The sequence below is a fragment of the Sceloporus undulatus genome, chromosome 6 (genome assembly GCF_019175285.1).
Source record: "Sceloporus undulatus isolate JIND9_A2432 ecotype Alabama chromosome 6, SceUnd_v1.1, whole genome shotgun sequence".
Taxonomy (NCBI): Eukaryota; Metazoa; Chordata; class Lepidosauria; order Squamata; family Phrynosomatidae; genus Sceloporus; species Sceloporus undulatus.
Window position 1 is genome coordinate 22,731,089 of NC_056527.1, and position 15,559 is coordinate 22,746,647.

The 15,559-nt window shown below is 40.2% G+C and overlaps 1 protein-coding gene across 7 annotated transcripts in view; it reads right to left on the reverse strand.

Moving 5' to 3' along the window:
- Positions 1-15,559, reverse strand: part of MYO3A (myosin IIIA) — a 131,820-nt gene that overhangs the window by 40,710 nt on the left and 75,551 nt on the right. For 4 of the 7 annotated variants that reach the window (XM_042476842.1, XM_042476839.1, XM_042476840.1 and 1 more), the window contains exons 17-22: positions 14,428-14,554; positions 12,450-12,660; positions 9,878-10,025; positions 7,210-7,363; positions 4,573-4,661; positions 2,308-2,437 (exon numbers count right to left, since the gene is read on the reverse strand). In XM_042476842.1, coding sequence (XP_042332776.1) covers positions 2,308-2,437; positions 4,573-4,661; positions 7,210-7,363; positions 9,878-10,025; positions 12,450-12,660; positions 14,428-14,554 — 859 coding nt within the window. The remainder of the gene's footprint in view (positions 1-2,307; positions 2,438-4,572; positions 4,662-7,209; positions 7,364-9,877; positions 10,026-12,449; positions 12,661-14,427; positions 14,555-15,559) is intronic. The other 3 variants (XM_042476841.1, XM_042476838.1, XM_042476844.1) reach the window with 1 other exon arrangement.

Genomic DNA, 15,559 nt, shown 5'->3' on the forward strand with positions numbered 1-15,559 from the left:
CTGCCCTTGTTGGCATTATCACAATTATACTTGAAGTCTGTAGCCTCAAGCAGAGGCTCACTTCGCCTCATAGTAGGACTGGCCCTGTTGCCACCATTGCCTTTTACATTTGGTAGCATACACAAGTCAATTTATTAAGCTGCCTCCCTTGGAAATCTTGCTTATTTTGGATTGCTTTTAAATGAAATGGTAGATTAAATTGGTGAAACAGAATGAAGTAAGGGACTTATCGTGTGGGGTTAAAACCCCACCTTACCTTTGCCAAATTCGGTGCAAATTTGGGAGGCAGCCGGGTCCTATCACATAGAAATAGCTGCTGAATCGCTGCCAGGGTCCATCTTGGATGCAACCCAGGTCCTGTAACCTGCTTCCTTGGCCATTTTTAGAAGCTGGAAGCTTCTGACTTTTAAAAATGGCAGCGGAAGTGGCTTACAGGACCCAGGCTGCATCTGGGACAGACCCAGGCAGCGATTCAGTGGCGATTTCTGTGTGATAGGACCCAGCTGCCTCCCGAATTAGCACTGAATTCAGGGAAGTTAAGCTGCGGTTTTAACCCTATGTGATAGGATCCTAACTTTAAAAAAAAAATCTGATAGGCATACCGAACTAAAACATTTGAACCCAGAGTGGAAATGCCCCCAATCTTTAAGGATTCTAATTCCACACGCTTTTTATAAAGTTGCTTCCTCATTGCAATTCCATTATAGAATTTAAATATAAATTAATCTTGCATTTAGGTACTTGGGGCAACAGAAATAATTGACAAGAATTGCATAAAGACAATTTGCATTTTCCAGACTGTTTTCATGTCATATTTGGGTGAACAGCAACAAACAAATACAGGTTTATTTAGATATGATTCTATAAAAGGACTAAAGGAATCTCCCATCTTTTACAAAAGATCTTTCTCCCCAAAGCAATTTATCATCACAATGGTCAACTACCCACAATACAGTTACAGAGTTGGAGCACAGAATTGCCACTTCGTATTATTTTTGTAGGCTTTAAGCTTGAAATATTTCCTTGCAGAAGTATGAAATGATGTGAAAAGCACACTTTAATATTTATGTGAAGAAATGCTTCGATTACTATATTCCTGCATGACAGACTTCTGTTAAAGAATCTAACCACTCTGATCACACTAGGTTTGCTAGAGAGAAAACTGGAGTGGACTCTGTTCCTTTAATGGTTGTACAGATCCAACCACTTAACGTACAGGAGCCCTCTCCAGTTTTCACTCTAGCAACCCTAGAACACACCCAATCTTTCTGGATTTCATAAGTTAAGCAGGGTTGGCCCTAGTTATGTGTGGATAGGAAACCACCAGAGAACACTATAGATCTCTAGGTGGGAGTAGGAAAAAATCCTGCATGAAACCTGGAGTGCTGCTGTCAGTCAGACAGTGCTGAGCTGGAAAAACTGATGGTCTGACTCAGAATAAGGCAGCTTCCTGTTTTCCAAAGAAACAGGGCCAATAAATGGCAATCCTGATTATGTCTGAAGGTGCATTTTCAGTTCATGAAGTTCAGTTCAGTAGTGGTGTGGTTTAAAGACAGCACTCTAGTATTCACTGCCAATGTGCACACATCCTACAGTGTACTTCATGAAAGGAAACTAGGCTCTATTCCTTGCACCTGAAAGATCCCAAACTCATCTCCAGGTAGGGCCTATGAAGATTTGTGCCTGAGACTCTGAAGAGCCACTGCCAATCAGTGCAGATTAGCTTTCCCCACTTTGGTGTCCTTTGTATGTTTTGAACCACAGCGCCCATCAGCCTTGGCAAGTGGCTGTGCTGATGGGAGTTGCAGTTCAAAGGTCAAAGGGGCACTGGTTGAAAAAGGCTTGTGTAGACATTATGGAGGTAAATGAACCAATGGCGTGACTCAATATGGCAACTTCTTATAATATGCAAGGCAAAAATAGTGAAGGGACAGGGATTCTGCTGCAACTCAGTTTGCATGGAAAAAGCTCAATTAAAGTAGGGCATTTGAAAATAACTGCTATAGAATCTTCCTGAACATGGACCCCACGCCAGCTGTTCCCCTCCCAGAGCAGAAAATAATGCTGTGGATGTCTGCTTTGCTTTAACTCAGACATGGGCAAAGTGCTGTTCCCTACAGGTTGCTCAATTGCAACTCCCAGCATTCCTCACCACAGGCTATATATACTGGGTCTGATGGGAGGTGCAACCCAAGAACATCTGGATACTTTGCCAATCCTGTTCTGTCTGCATGGGAAGGACACTTGAATAATCCACGTTATGACAAAATATCTTAAACAATTGATTAGACAACTGTAGCATATTACCTGTTTTTGTAAGAGGGTGGATTACCAGCTGTCTAGTCAAATAGTTTTCAGAAGATCGCAAGAGCAGCACAATATCAGCTGGTAAGGTGTCTCTATTTTTGGCTAAGAATCCAGATGCATTATAAAGAACCTGTTTGTTTTAAACAACAATAACAACAACAAGGACAGTAAAAGTCACAAAACTATTTTTCCTCATGTTTAGTGCTTATCAAATGGTTATATTTCCATGCATTAAGGAACTGAAAACTCATTAGGAGATCAAGCCCAATGATTTAGTGGATATGTTGAATAAACAAGGAAGCAAAGATGATGGTGCTCAGTTAATTGAGTGGATAGTTTGGTTCACTTGGAAAACATTTGGAACTCAATTAACATCTTGCCTTTCAACTGCTGTTGTAGGATGTTTATATCATATGCTGCTATGCATTCAGTGAATGCATGGGTGTTAATGAGAAAGACTCAGACCTTGGGAATAATTATTTTGAAACAGCTAGTTGCAAAAGGCTGTTACTAACTATTTTCAAGAGGAAAATTAATTCCCTGTTGTAAGAACTAAATATATCCATGTTGGGCATATAGCAAAGTGCAATACATCCAAAATCCATAGAGTTGTGATTTCTTTATTGGCCAACTAAAATGCACAGAATACATGTTGCAAGCTTTCAAAATTCCACTGGCTTCTTCATCAGGCAAAGACACTTTTCTTGAGATTCAAGTTGCCTCTTGTATGACTTTTTACATCTTTGGCTGATGAAGAAGCCAGCACAGCTTTGAAAGCTTGCAACATGTGTGTTGTGCATTTTTGTTGCCCAATAAAGGTATCACTGCTTTGTGGATTTTGGGTAATAACTAAAGCATGGAAAATCGCATCATTACTGTCATTTGACAAGGAATAACTTCACTCTTTATTAGGCCTGGTACAAAGTGCTGGTTTGTAGCAGCCTGGGGCCAAAATTAGGGCTCGGGAATGTGTAGTATCCACACGCTCCCGAGCCCTAGCATGCTGCGGCGGCACCATCATGCACATGGGGGCCGCCACAATGATGCAAGCGCGGTGCAGCATCTGCACATTGCGGTGCCAAACACACGACAGTGCGCCAATGCTGCACTCATGGCATCTGCCACAGGAACCAAAAAGGTTTTGGTGCGGAGGGACGCTACATGGTTTTACTGCTGCGGTGTCACTCAGCAGCAAAAATGGGGTGCCTCCAGTCTGCCCTTCAGGGTGGTCTATTGAGATTCTTAGTCACTTTTAGAGTTAGGAGGGTATAGTTTCGTTCAATGGGTGTGGAGATATCATTTGGTTCAAGTGTTAGCTTGTGTTCTGACTTGCACTACTGTCTCATGCTTTGTTGTGGGTACTGAGGCAACAATGAGGTGGATAAGACATTAAGGAGATTTTTTTTAACCTTTTAAGGATCATGAATGGAGTTTGATAGCAGATAGTAAAACAATGGCCCAGAACACACTGAAGAAATAATCCAGTTTGAGATTGCCCTGACTCAATGCTAGGGAATTCTGGGAACTGTTGTTCTGTGAGACATTTAGTCTTCTCTGTAAGTGTTCTGGTGCCACAATAAACTACTGTTACCAGAATTCCATAGCATTTAGGCATGAGAGTAAAAGTGATGTCAATCTGGATTATTTCTGCAATATGTTTTGGTCCAATGTCATATAAACAAATTCACCAGTGAAGAGCAAGAACTATTTCCAACTTATGTGCATCAAACTTTTTCTTTCTGTCTTACTTCGATGTTTTAGCTATCAGTCCAGAGTCTGGACTGGGATTGGCTTTTTCTGTCTTGTTTGGAGTGTAACAATACTGTAGGTGTCCTTTCCCGATGCTGCCCAATTAACCAGGTTTTTCACTTCAAAATAACTCAAGACAGATGATTTCCATTGTTAAATAAACTGCTAAATTCAATCTACTATCAAACTCGTTCATGAACTTTAAAAGGTTTTTAAAAATCCCATTCAGAATAGAATGTGTTTTATGCTCCAAGCCAACATCTTGTAGATGTCAGATTTATATTTTTTTAAAAAGGAAATAATAATAGCAATTTTAATCACCTTTGAGAAACAGGAACTAGTTTTTCGGCCTTAGAAGTAAACTGTAGTTAACTTATTTTTAAAAGAAACTTTCCAAGCACTGGACAGTCCTATAGGCATACAGCAGTACATGCACAGGGTTTTCTTTCAAGACCAGGAACCCAGATTGGCCATGGTTTTCAACAGTAGTAAGGAAACAAAATTCAGTTCTTTTACCTTCCCAGCATAATGATATATTCCAAATGTCAAATCCATTCGTTTGGGTCTCCAGAAATATTTTGATTTTAGATTGTCTTCAAATTTTTCTGTTAACAAAATGAGAGGAATTCACTTTCAAGTTAATAGAATAGCATGTACTCACGTCTGCTTATAGCAGACATGTCTTTATACTGAGACCCAGCATGATGGGTCTGAGTGTTGGACTAGGACTCTGGAGACCAGGGTTCTATTCCCTGCTTGGTCATAGAAACCTACTGGGTGATCTTGGGCACGTCACATACAATAATAATAATAATACTAAAATGTATTTATGTTTCCCTGCCTCTCCCAGTGGATCGAAGCGGGGTTATAGACTAAGTAAAAGCACAAAGTGTTTACCTCAGAATTCAATTAAAGGCAGCTAAAAACAATAAAATATCCAACATCAGACAATAACAATAGCATCAACAAACAAGGCAGGGATCATACACAGACAGGGGCATATCATTCATATCAAGGGGGTATTCATATCAGGTGGGGTATGCTCGGCTAAAAAGTACTCTCAGCCCCAGAGGAAGGCAATGGCAAACCCTCTCTGAATAAATCTTGCCCACCCCCAAAAAAGATGAAAGGTTTGCCTTAGGGTTGCCATAAATTACAAATGACTTGAAGGCACACAACAACAGCAACAGCAACAACAAGGACCTTTATGTTAACTGCTGCATTTACTCTACCTAACCCTTCTAAGTCTGAAAATGTATAAACATATACTGTATATACTCATGTATAAGTCTAGAAATTTAGGTCAAAAAATTGTCCCAAAAAAACTGAGTCGACTTATCCATGGGTCAATGTAAGTACTGTACCTTAACTCTTTCAAAGAAGAAACCATCCCCTGGCGAAAAGCAAGAGTATAAACTGGCTTGGAAGCACTGACTCCCTCTACTCTCTCATCCATCCAGCCTTAAGACTGAGCACAAAGAGTTATGTCTGCTGGAATTTTGTAAATTCTTTGACATTGTTTTGCTTTGCTACATCGTTTAGCTCCTTTGCTATAGGCCCCTAAGTTTTACCCTTGACTTATCCACGGGTCATATCAAAATCCATAATTTTGTCCCCAAAACTTACCCACGACTTATACATGAGGTCGACTTGTAGTCGAGTATATACGGTACACATTTTCATATAAAGGTTTAATGCCTCTAAGACTGGCACTCCAAAGGAAACTGAGCCGCGTTACAAACGGGCCTTAAAGTACGCTACGAGCACGTACTAGGGTTAGAAAGGGGCGTCCTTTCTGGACGCCCTTAACCCTAGTACGCACTCTGCACGTAGAAAATGGCGGCGGCTGTTCCACACGGCCGCCGCCATCACTACGTAACGACCGCGCTGTCTCCAAATGAGGCGATGCGGTTGTGACATATTGGGGCTGCGCCAGGGCGCATAGGGCGCCCTTTCTGTGACCCCGGAAGGAGCTCCGTTTTGGAGCTCCTTCCTGGCTTTGCGTCACTGGGCGCAGACTTCAGACGGCTGCGCCCAGTGACGCAGAGGAGAAAGGGGCCAAGCGGCCCCTTTCTCCTCCTCCCTGCCGTAGTGGGGTGTCCTTGGGGCTTGGAGCCCCAAGGACACCCCTTTCCAGGCGGCAGGGAAGCGGTGTTTTGCCGCTTCCCCACGGCCTGGAAAGCGGCGGATTGGGGCCTCAGTGGCTGCCACTCTGACTGCTGAGGCCCCGATCCGGCGGGGAAACGGGCGGGTGCAGGCCGCCGCTTTTCGGCGGTCTGTAACCCACCTGAATCTGTTAAGCATGCACTAAACTTCTCCTGTTTTGGGTAGAGCAGAGCAAGATAAACCCACTTACTGGATTATTCTTCTAATCATTCTGCTGCCTTCCATGGGCAGCAGAGCTGGCCTGAGAAACAAAATAGCACTGCTGCCCTCCAAGTCATGACACCTAATATCCAATCATCTTGTTTTGACTCATGAGGTAAACAATGCCAAAGAATCTCTCAGCATCCTTGGTAGTAAAAATATAGTTGCAGCTAAACAAATAACAATTTACTTTCTTTTCATGGTTGACCTTCTATAGTGTAAAAAATTAATACTGTTTTACACCACATTAAGTGCTGCAGCCCCATTTATGGAATCCTGGGGTTTGCAGTTTTACAAGGTTTTTAGTTTTCTCTGCCAAAGAGTGTTGGTGCTTCTTCTTGTTGTTCTGGGTCTTCAAATCATTTTTTAACTTATGGTGACCCTAAGGCAAACCTATCATGGGGCTTTCTTGGCAAGTTTCTTCAGAGGTTTATCATTGCCATCCCCTGAATCTGAGAGTATGACTTGTCCTGGTCTCCAGAGTCATAGTCCAACACTCAAACTACTACCCCATGCTGGCTTCACTAAACTACACATCTCAAGATCTGTAGGATGGAGCCATGCCAGTTAAAGTGGTGTCAAAGGACATTATTTCTACAGTATAGCTACACATCTAAAGCATGCTGCCTGAATGGTCACTTCACTTTAATGGTAGGGCTGGTCCTGATAACATAAACTGAAGATTTACCACTAGCACCTTTTGACACTGGAAACCCACTGACACAAGCCAATATAACTAGAAATGTAATATACACAAGTTGCCAAAATATCTTTAAAATAGCTTACCCACAAGTGTTTGATCTGTAGCTCTAGGAAAACGGCTCTCCTCATCAAGAAGGGACAATAATCCCATTGGTTTTTGCAAGAACATGTCTAACAGGGGCCTGTTGTCTTCATATTCAATAACTCGTGCATCAACACCTTCATACAAATATTCATTCTGTAACATAACATAGGAAGGTGTCCTATTGCATGCTTTTGTAAACAGAAAAACTGTTTCTGTTTACAAACGCACGCAGTGGTTAAATGCCTGTACTGCAGCCATTCACTCAAAACCACAAGGTTGCGAGTTCAAGACCAGCAAAAGGGCCCAAGCTCGACTCAGGCTTGCATCCTTCCGAGGTCGCTAAAATGAGTACCCAGACTGTTGGGGGCTAATTAGCTTACTTGCAAATTAGCTTACTTGCTGTTCACCGCTATGATCTTTGGAATAGCAGTATATAAATAAAACAAATTATTATTATTATTATTATTATTATTATTATTATGTGTTGTGCTAATTCTGTGCAGGTCTGGGTGCTAGGAGGCTAACAGGAGAGAAATGGAAGGGAGAAGGATATCAATAAGTGAAAGAGTTGAAAAAACTGATGTGGGGAATCCCTTTACAAGTAGTTTGTTCAGAAGGAGTAGTGCTGTAAAGTATGCTCACAATTTTTCTCATCAATAATAATAATAATAATAATAATAATAATAATAATAATAATATCAATTTATTTGTATGCCACCCAATCACAGGGAATCCGGGTGGCTAACTGCAGTAAGAAAATAAAATACAGAAAATACAATAAGATACAAATAATCCCTTCCCAATCCCCTGACCAATGACCCCCCAACCAAATTTTGGGACTTTTCTTTTTTGCAAAACATTGCTTCTTTTGCACAGTAAACAGTGTTAGTGTTACTCAACAGCCCTTAAGATACGATGGGGAGAGGGGGTTTCAGGAAAAAGAAGTACAAATTTCATTTTAATTTCTGGAATACCTGCCCCATCTAACAAACTCACCAAGGTTGCTGTTTTATGCTGCTTGGAATCTCTGACATACGCATTCCTCTTACTGGCTGAGGATCTACTGCAACATTTTGTTGCAAGCATCTGTATGTATCATTTATACAGAAAGAAGTTCCACTTGGCTGGGGCTTAATAGCCATAGGCTTCTTTCAGTAACATTCGCTCTTTCCTTCTACTGAGTAATATTGTCTAAACAAACATCCCATTACCATTTTAAAATGCTAAATATTCATTTTTCAGCCTTTTAAATAAGCTCCTGAATTCTGCCCACTGACCCATCAAGTTTATTAGCTTTCAGTAATTGCACTGTCATATCTTTAAAAAAAGGAAAAAGAAATCCAGTGACCCTCTGGCCAGACTAAATTCTCCACCTTTTGAATTAGGCTGCAAATTTCCTGGATGAAATAAAAGTAAAATTACAATTTCCCACTCTCACTTAAAATTCACGGTTAATAGGTTTGTTCGTAAATTATTAAGAAATCACAGTTCTTTAGAATAGCACTCTATGGTATTCACTTATTTTTATATATTCTTTGATGTTGAACTGTAAATTATAAAGTACACCTTGCTCCACATGAAAACCACGTTGCATTTGCATCAAACCTATTATCACTGTGTTTTGTTGCTTGGATACTGTAAATAGGAAGGCACTATTTTCAAGATGGGCATTGCAATTACAGAAAGCAATCACAGAATGGGATAAACAAAGCATTTAATTGTATGTCATTGTGTTTTGCCTCTCCAAAAGTATTCCAGGTTTTTTAGACAAAATTCTAAATGTTGAGAAGTCCACCACAGTTGCTCTGCGTCACCTGGACTTAGGTAAAGCATTATCTTCTTCCTAGAATTAGATCTAACAAACACCTCTCACACAAAGACAGAGGTGGGTCACACTCAACAGCCTCAGTCTCATTATGTGACCACTAATGTCATGTTTGTTGAACATGATAAAGGTCCCATATCTGTACCTCAATAAGGTGTTTCTCACACTTAATGAAAGTGTGGCTGATGGGTAGATCAATAACTTGGTTTGGAGTCAATGCAGGGGTATGGAATGGGTGGCCTTCCAGATAATTTAAAACAGTATCTCTCATTGCCCTCCACTATTGGCTAGGACTGATGAGAGTAATAGGCTAACAATGTCTGAATGGCTACATGATCCCCCTGACTCCTGCCGGCATAATGGCTTAAACGTCATTTCTCTTTTATCACATGAGGGCTGTTCATTTGCACACTTTTCCTGGGGGTTCCACTTCTTTATTTGCCTCTGAAAAACATGCATGCCTCATCTTTCACCAGGGTTCAAGAGAGATGGACCAAGAACTAGTCAGCCCTCCGTATCTATGGATTTTTTATCCATGGTTTTCAGCATTCAGAGATTGAAAATGTTCCAAAATATATAAATTCTAAAAAGCAAATCTTGATTTTGCCATTTTATGTAAGGGACACCATTTTACTACGCCACTGTATTTAATGGGTCTTGAGTATCTGTAGATTTTGGTATCCACTGCGCTTCCTGGAACCAAACTCCAATTGATACCAAGGTCCCATTGTAATAGGCAAGCAAACAGAAGATCTACTTTGTTTTTGTAAGTGTTCTGAGATGCTCAAAAGTGGCATAACAACATTTTAAAGTTCAACAGGCAGACACAGTATAGTGCTTACCTGTTCCCATGCAAAGACATGCTGATTGAAGTAGAACTGAATTTGCTCATTGGCAATGTTGATGCACAGTTGTTCAAATGAATTCTTTTTGAAGTTTTCAAATCCAAAGATATCAAGAATCCCAATGTTTAGTCCTTCGTCACTTCTGCTGAAAAGACAGAAGATGGCTGCATCCTGTCAGTGACATATGCAAGTATAAGTACATTGTATGCCAGCATATATCTTTTTTGGTCATTGAGAAGGTTGGAAGTCTCTTCCTCTCTCCACAATGACCAAAGACCTTCCAGGCCTCACCATTTCATGGCAACAGCCTCCTCTTTATGTTCATTCAGTAGCTGGTGGACAGGATGGATGCCAAATCAAGGGATATCTGGTTCTCAGAGAATGGTTACATCACCTGGTATGACCTCCAGAGGACTACAGCAGATTTTAGTAGAATATTTCTGTGTCTGGCTATGGAGTCACAAGCCTCCTTCTCCAACAGCCTGTCTGTTTTCCAACTACTGAATGGCTGTGGAGGATTTGGGCTGCAGAGGCTAAATGGTGTTGTCTGTGAAGGGAGACTGAGAGACAAGGCACAGATTCAACTTTTGTGCTACTCTCTGCTCTACATGATCATAGCCAATGTGTATTACATTTCCTTCCCCCAAAGTTATTTTACATCAAATTTAACACAACTGCTTCCCAGGGTTCACACACTTGAGACTGGGAGACCAACAGATTTTAATGTCCTATCATATACTCTAAGAAAAAATTTAGACAGAGACTTCATGTTTTACTGCAACTCCTTATTTATGAAAGGAGAGTAGCTACAGGACAAGTTGTCCTTGCTCCTGGGTAGAGAGACCTCATATAGCACTCCAACATCTGCATATCCCATGGGTTAATTTGCATTGCAAATCTGAATTTACACAAACATACTGCCCTTCAGCAATTTCTCCCAAATGAATCAGGGAAAATGTCCCAGTGGTGCAGGACTGGCCTAGAAGGCAAAGGTTAGCTGGAAAACAAAGTAGTTTTAATACATTCCTCAGAAAATTCTAAATATTATCGAAGTCTATGGGTTTTTCTGTCAAATTCAAGCAGATACAATGGTAAAATCATTACTGTTTTCTCTGGGATGAAAGTGTATCTGTGGCAGAAAGATGCTCCTTAAATCCCTCGTCTGGAAATGAAATCCTGAACTGACAACCACTGTATGTTTAAATTTATAGCCAGAGCTGAGTCATACAACCACTTTTTCCATGATCAAATCAATAAAAGTTTTTTTTTTTTTTTTTAGCCTGAATGCCTAATATAGGTCTGGTGAATCCGAGAATGAGAGCACCCACTCCTTTACCAGGCAGACATCACTTCAGAAAGATAGCAAATTGATGAATTTGACATCAGTTCTTGGAAAAGCATTGTGATCTGCATAAAGCACTCCATGTCATCTGTGTAGAGCATCTCTGTAATGTTCCCTGTCCTCTACAGTGCAAGAACAAGAGGTGCTTCCGACTCATACTCTGTATCCTCCCCTTGTGTGCTTCCATCTTGAATTCAGGTTTAATTAGTTGTCTCCAAACAAGAATTTACTAGTACACCCAAACCAGAGAAGTATGGTTTGTGCTTGCTCTCTGAAACACAATTGCAAACTCATGATCAAGCAGAGTTCCAAAGTTATGCTTCAGTGGACAAGCACTGATCAGGGACATCTTGAACATGGGAGCCATGCTTTGGCATTATATTACACATGAGGTAGTTTATTGGCTGGGTTCCTACAGCAGCACTACACTATTGTAGTGGTCTGTAACATTAGCATGAGGTGGGGGACAAAGAGCAGCCCTGGAGCCCCAAATGAACCCAAGGCTATTTTTGTGGCCCTCAGCTCCTTCTGACTCTTCTTTTTCTGGAAGAAAAGGTATGTGGGAACTGCTTCTCCCAGAAGACACCAGCAGCATTTATTTTTAAAATATGTTTCAGGTTTTACCTTGACCCGTTTAACATACCAGTTTTCCAAAACTGGAAGTGTACTTCGACCACTTCCTGGATTTTTGTTTTTAGAGGGTCGGGGGGAGCAGAAAATTGGCCCTTGTTGCTCATTCCTGCGCTAGTGGGTTCACTTTTTAAGTGCTTATGCAAGGAAGCAGCAGTGATGGAAAGACTTTCCTCATGGGGTCACTTGCAGCACTTGACCCCCTTGATCCAGTTTTTTCAGCTGAAAATTGAATCCAAATGGCTCAATTTGGCCTGTAACTACTATTCTCTCACCCCAAAATAAAAAAAAGCCCACCAGTGGAAAAAATCCAGTTGAAAATGACCAGAAGTGACTAATAAATGGTTAACTCATAGGGTCACCACAAGTCAACAGGTGACTTAAAGGCACATACACAGAATTTTGTTTTGTTCTCTTTCCCCCTTTTAAAATCCATATGGGAGAGCAAAGACTAGAATTGGTTTGTGGAATAACTAGTGAAAAGTTCATTAAATGCTACTGAAATTTTCACTTCCTGATTGTTGTATTCTCAGGAAATGCCTAATAAGATACACTTCATATCACAGATTCAGTTTCCCATGTGAAAAGAAATCTTACTTTAAACATGTATCTGGCTTGAGCAATGCATTGATGCGGTTGACTATCCAACTAAAGAGTCGCCCATATAATGCTTTGGCTGTGGCATCTCTTACATCAGTGGCTTTTTCCATTGTGTTGGGCCGTATAATTGTTTCCCCTCGGGTCACCACACAATGAGAAGTCAGAGCTTCTTGCAACTCATCTGCCTGAATGCACAACAAAGAAGCAGCTGGAAAACAAAGACATGGTGTTATGTCTGTATCTTGCACAAATTTGTCAAAGAAAGAGGTTTTGTATTGACACACTTTGTAGGTTGCTTAGTAGGTGAAGCTTAAAGAAAGTCAGAGACTGATTTCATAGAATATTGTGGTAAGGGTAAATCTCTCCAAATAAAAATACTATAGTAATATTATTATTAATAATAATGTTTATTATTTCTACCAAAGGGCAGTACATCAGAACATATACAAAATGAATCATAGGACTGGATTAGGGTTGCAGGTTCTCTGCAGAGCAGTATAGGACATGTGATGCAGGCCTATAAAGGCCACCTCAAGTCGCTGAAGAGGAGGGCCTCTTCTGAGTTCTAAGGCTCCAAGTCTCATGATGGCAGGTCAGCAAAGATGACAACTTTACTCTGCTGCTCAATGTTAGATAGTGAGGATGAAATGCTGGTCAATTCCATTGTTGCTGGTATTGACCAGCAGCAATCCCATAAAATAGACCTTCAGCAGTGGCACAGTGGTTTAATGCCTGTACTGCAGCCACTCACTCATAAACCATAAGGCTGTGAGTTCAATACCAGCAAAAGGGCTCAAGCTCGATTCAGACTTGCATCCTTCCAAGGTCGCTAAAATGGGTACCCAGATTGTTGGGGGCAATTAGCTTACACTTTATAAACCACTTAGGGAGTGCTTAAGTGTACTGATAAGTGGTATAGAAATGTACTTGCTATTGTCGCATGCTTACCAAATGATTGAGGGCTGGTCTGTTGGGAGTGCTCGAAAATGGAATTTGGGGGAATCCTTCACCACCTCACCCCAACTTGACTTTAGAATTCCTAATATATAATACCCCATATCAAACAGGACTCTTAGGAAATCCAGACTGAATAGAATGTACCAAGAGACATTTATTCATCAATACACAGGGGCACTTATAAGCCTCTGTAGAATATAGTGCCTTCTGCTCCTTGGTGGGACCATGGGTATATATTAAAGGTACATATTAAAACTAAATTCAATTTTCTGAAAACAAGTCCATATGCAGTAATTTTAAACTACAATAATGTTTCAGTGCCTGCCTAAAACTGAATAAAGATGGGATCAGTCTCATATTCCATGATTATGATGAGAAGGCCTTATTCTGGCATTCCTAGCAACCTGACATATTTTGATATGGACACACAACCTCTATAGAAGATTTTAAACTGTGGTCTGGTTGACATAATATTTTCCGAAGTCCAATTCAGTGTGCGTAAGTAAGCAATATCACACACACTGAATTGGACTTTGGAAAATTGTAATATTAGTGTAATATGGTGTACAACAGCCAAATTAGAGAGCAGCTGCATCATTCTGCATCTGCTTCAGCGTCTGAACACACTTCAAGGGCCATTCCACATAGAGCACTTTGCAGCAATCTAAAAATGACCAAAATCATCATAAGTAAAAAAAATCATTCTATGATTTTAAACCAGACATGAACATTTGTGGCAGGAACAAGAGCCAATTCTTTGCCCTGTGGTCCAGTATAACATATGAATGTTGGAACTAGAATGTGAAGAGCATCACATGCAATGAATTAAGATTTTTATGATGCCCAGATTGAAATCATAATTAATAATTAGCCCCCACATGCTGCAATCCCTGTTTCCCCAAGTATTCCACTAAACTCTGTAGAGTTTACTTCCATGTAGATACATCTAGGGTTGCACCATTAATCACCAAAGGCATTTGAATCTTTTAAAAAGAAAAGAAAAGAAAAGAAAACTCACAGTTTTCAAGAGGTGTTGGATTGGAAATGATGCTCTTGTCAATCATGTACTCAGTAACCACAGATGAAAATTCAATGTTGCCCACATTTAGAATAGCAGCAAGTATGCTGTATACGCTCCCTAGTTCCTGAAAGACAGATGCACAGAAACATTCTAATTTACTGTCTTATAATTGACATGTCAGGCTATAACCACAGAACTATCTTTCTTCATTTTTTGTAGAACCTGAATAGTGAAAACTTTCACATTGATGATAGTATAGTCTCATCAATGTGTTTTAATCTTAATTTGCAGTGCAACTAGAGTATTAAAAAGTTATGATTATGCAGCAAAATAGATATAGCACTGCTAATAGGGATATTTAGGTGGCTTCCAGAATAATCTACAGATTCAATGCAGTGCCCCCAAATCTTCAGAATTTGTATTGGCTAGTAACCACCCTGTGCATGAGGGTACTGTACTATTTTTCTATCCATTTTACAGATGGTTAAACTGATACTGAAATATACTTTCCAATTGAGTAAAAGAAATTAAATGCAATGATGGCATGTGTATCTCGGTCTCCCTCAGTCACTTGCCATTCTTGGGACCAAAATGGCCAGAAGGCACCCAGACTGTACCATAGCTTTTAAATTTATTCTGGCAGTCCTACTAGTCCCCTGTCCAATCTTTTTGTTGCAACTTCACAGGTAGCAAGATTTAAGTAACCTTTAAATTAATTCCATTGCTCAGTCTCAGTTCTAATAGTAATAATAATACTTATTTATTTATACCCTGCTCTTCAGCCAAGGCTATCAAGCGGCTTTCTTAAGAAATTTCCATTTATATCACAGCTACTGAAATTTTTTAGAGTTTTAGGATTTATTTTGGGATGGTGTTTTCTCAGCAATACCTTTTCTGAAAGACCTCATAGTATCAAACAGCTTATATATTAAGGTCTGTTGGAGACTTTAATATCTTCCTTTAGAGGCCTGGTTGGAACTGACTCTAGTGTCAATGCGGTACCAAGTCAAAATATGGCTTTTTATTAAAGTCTTTTGATGCCTATTTGATTCTATCCAATTTGCACATGTGCTATTATGTTAAATTGTTTTAACTCAGTGGTTCTCAACCTTCCTAATGCTGCGACTCT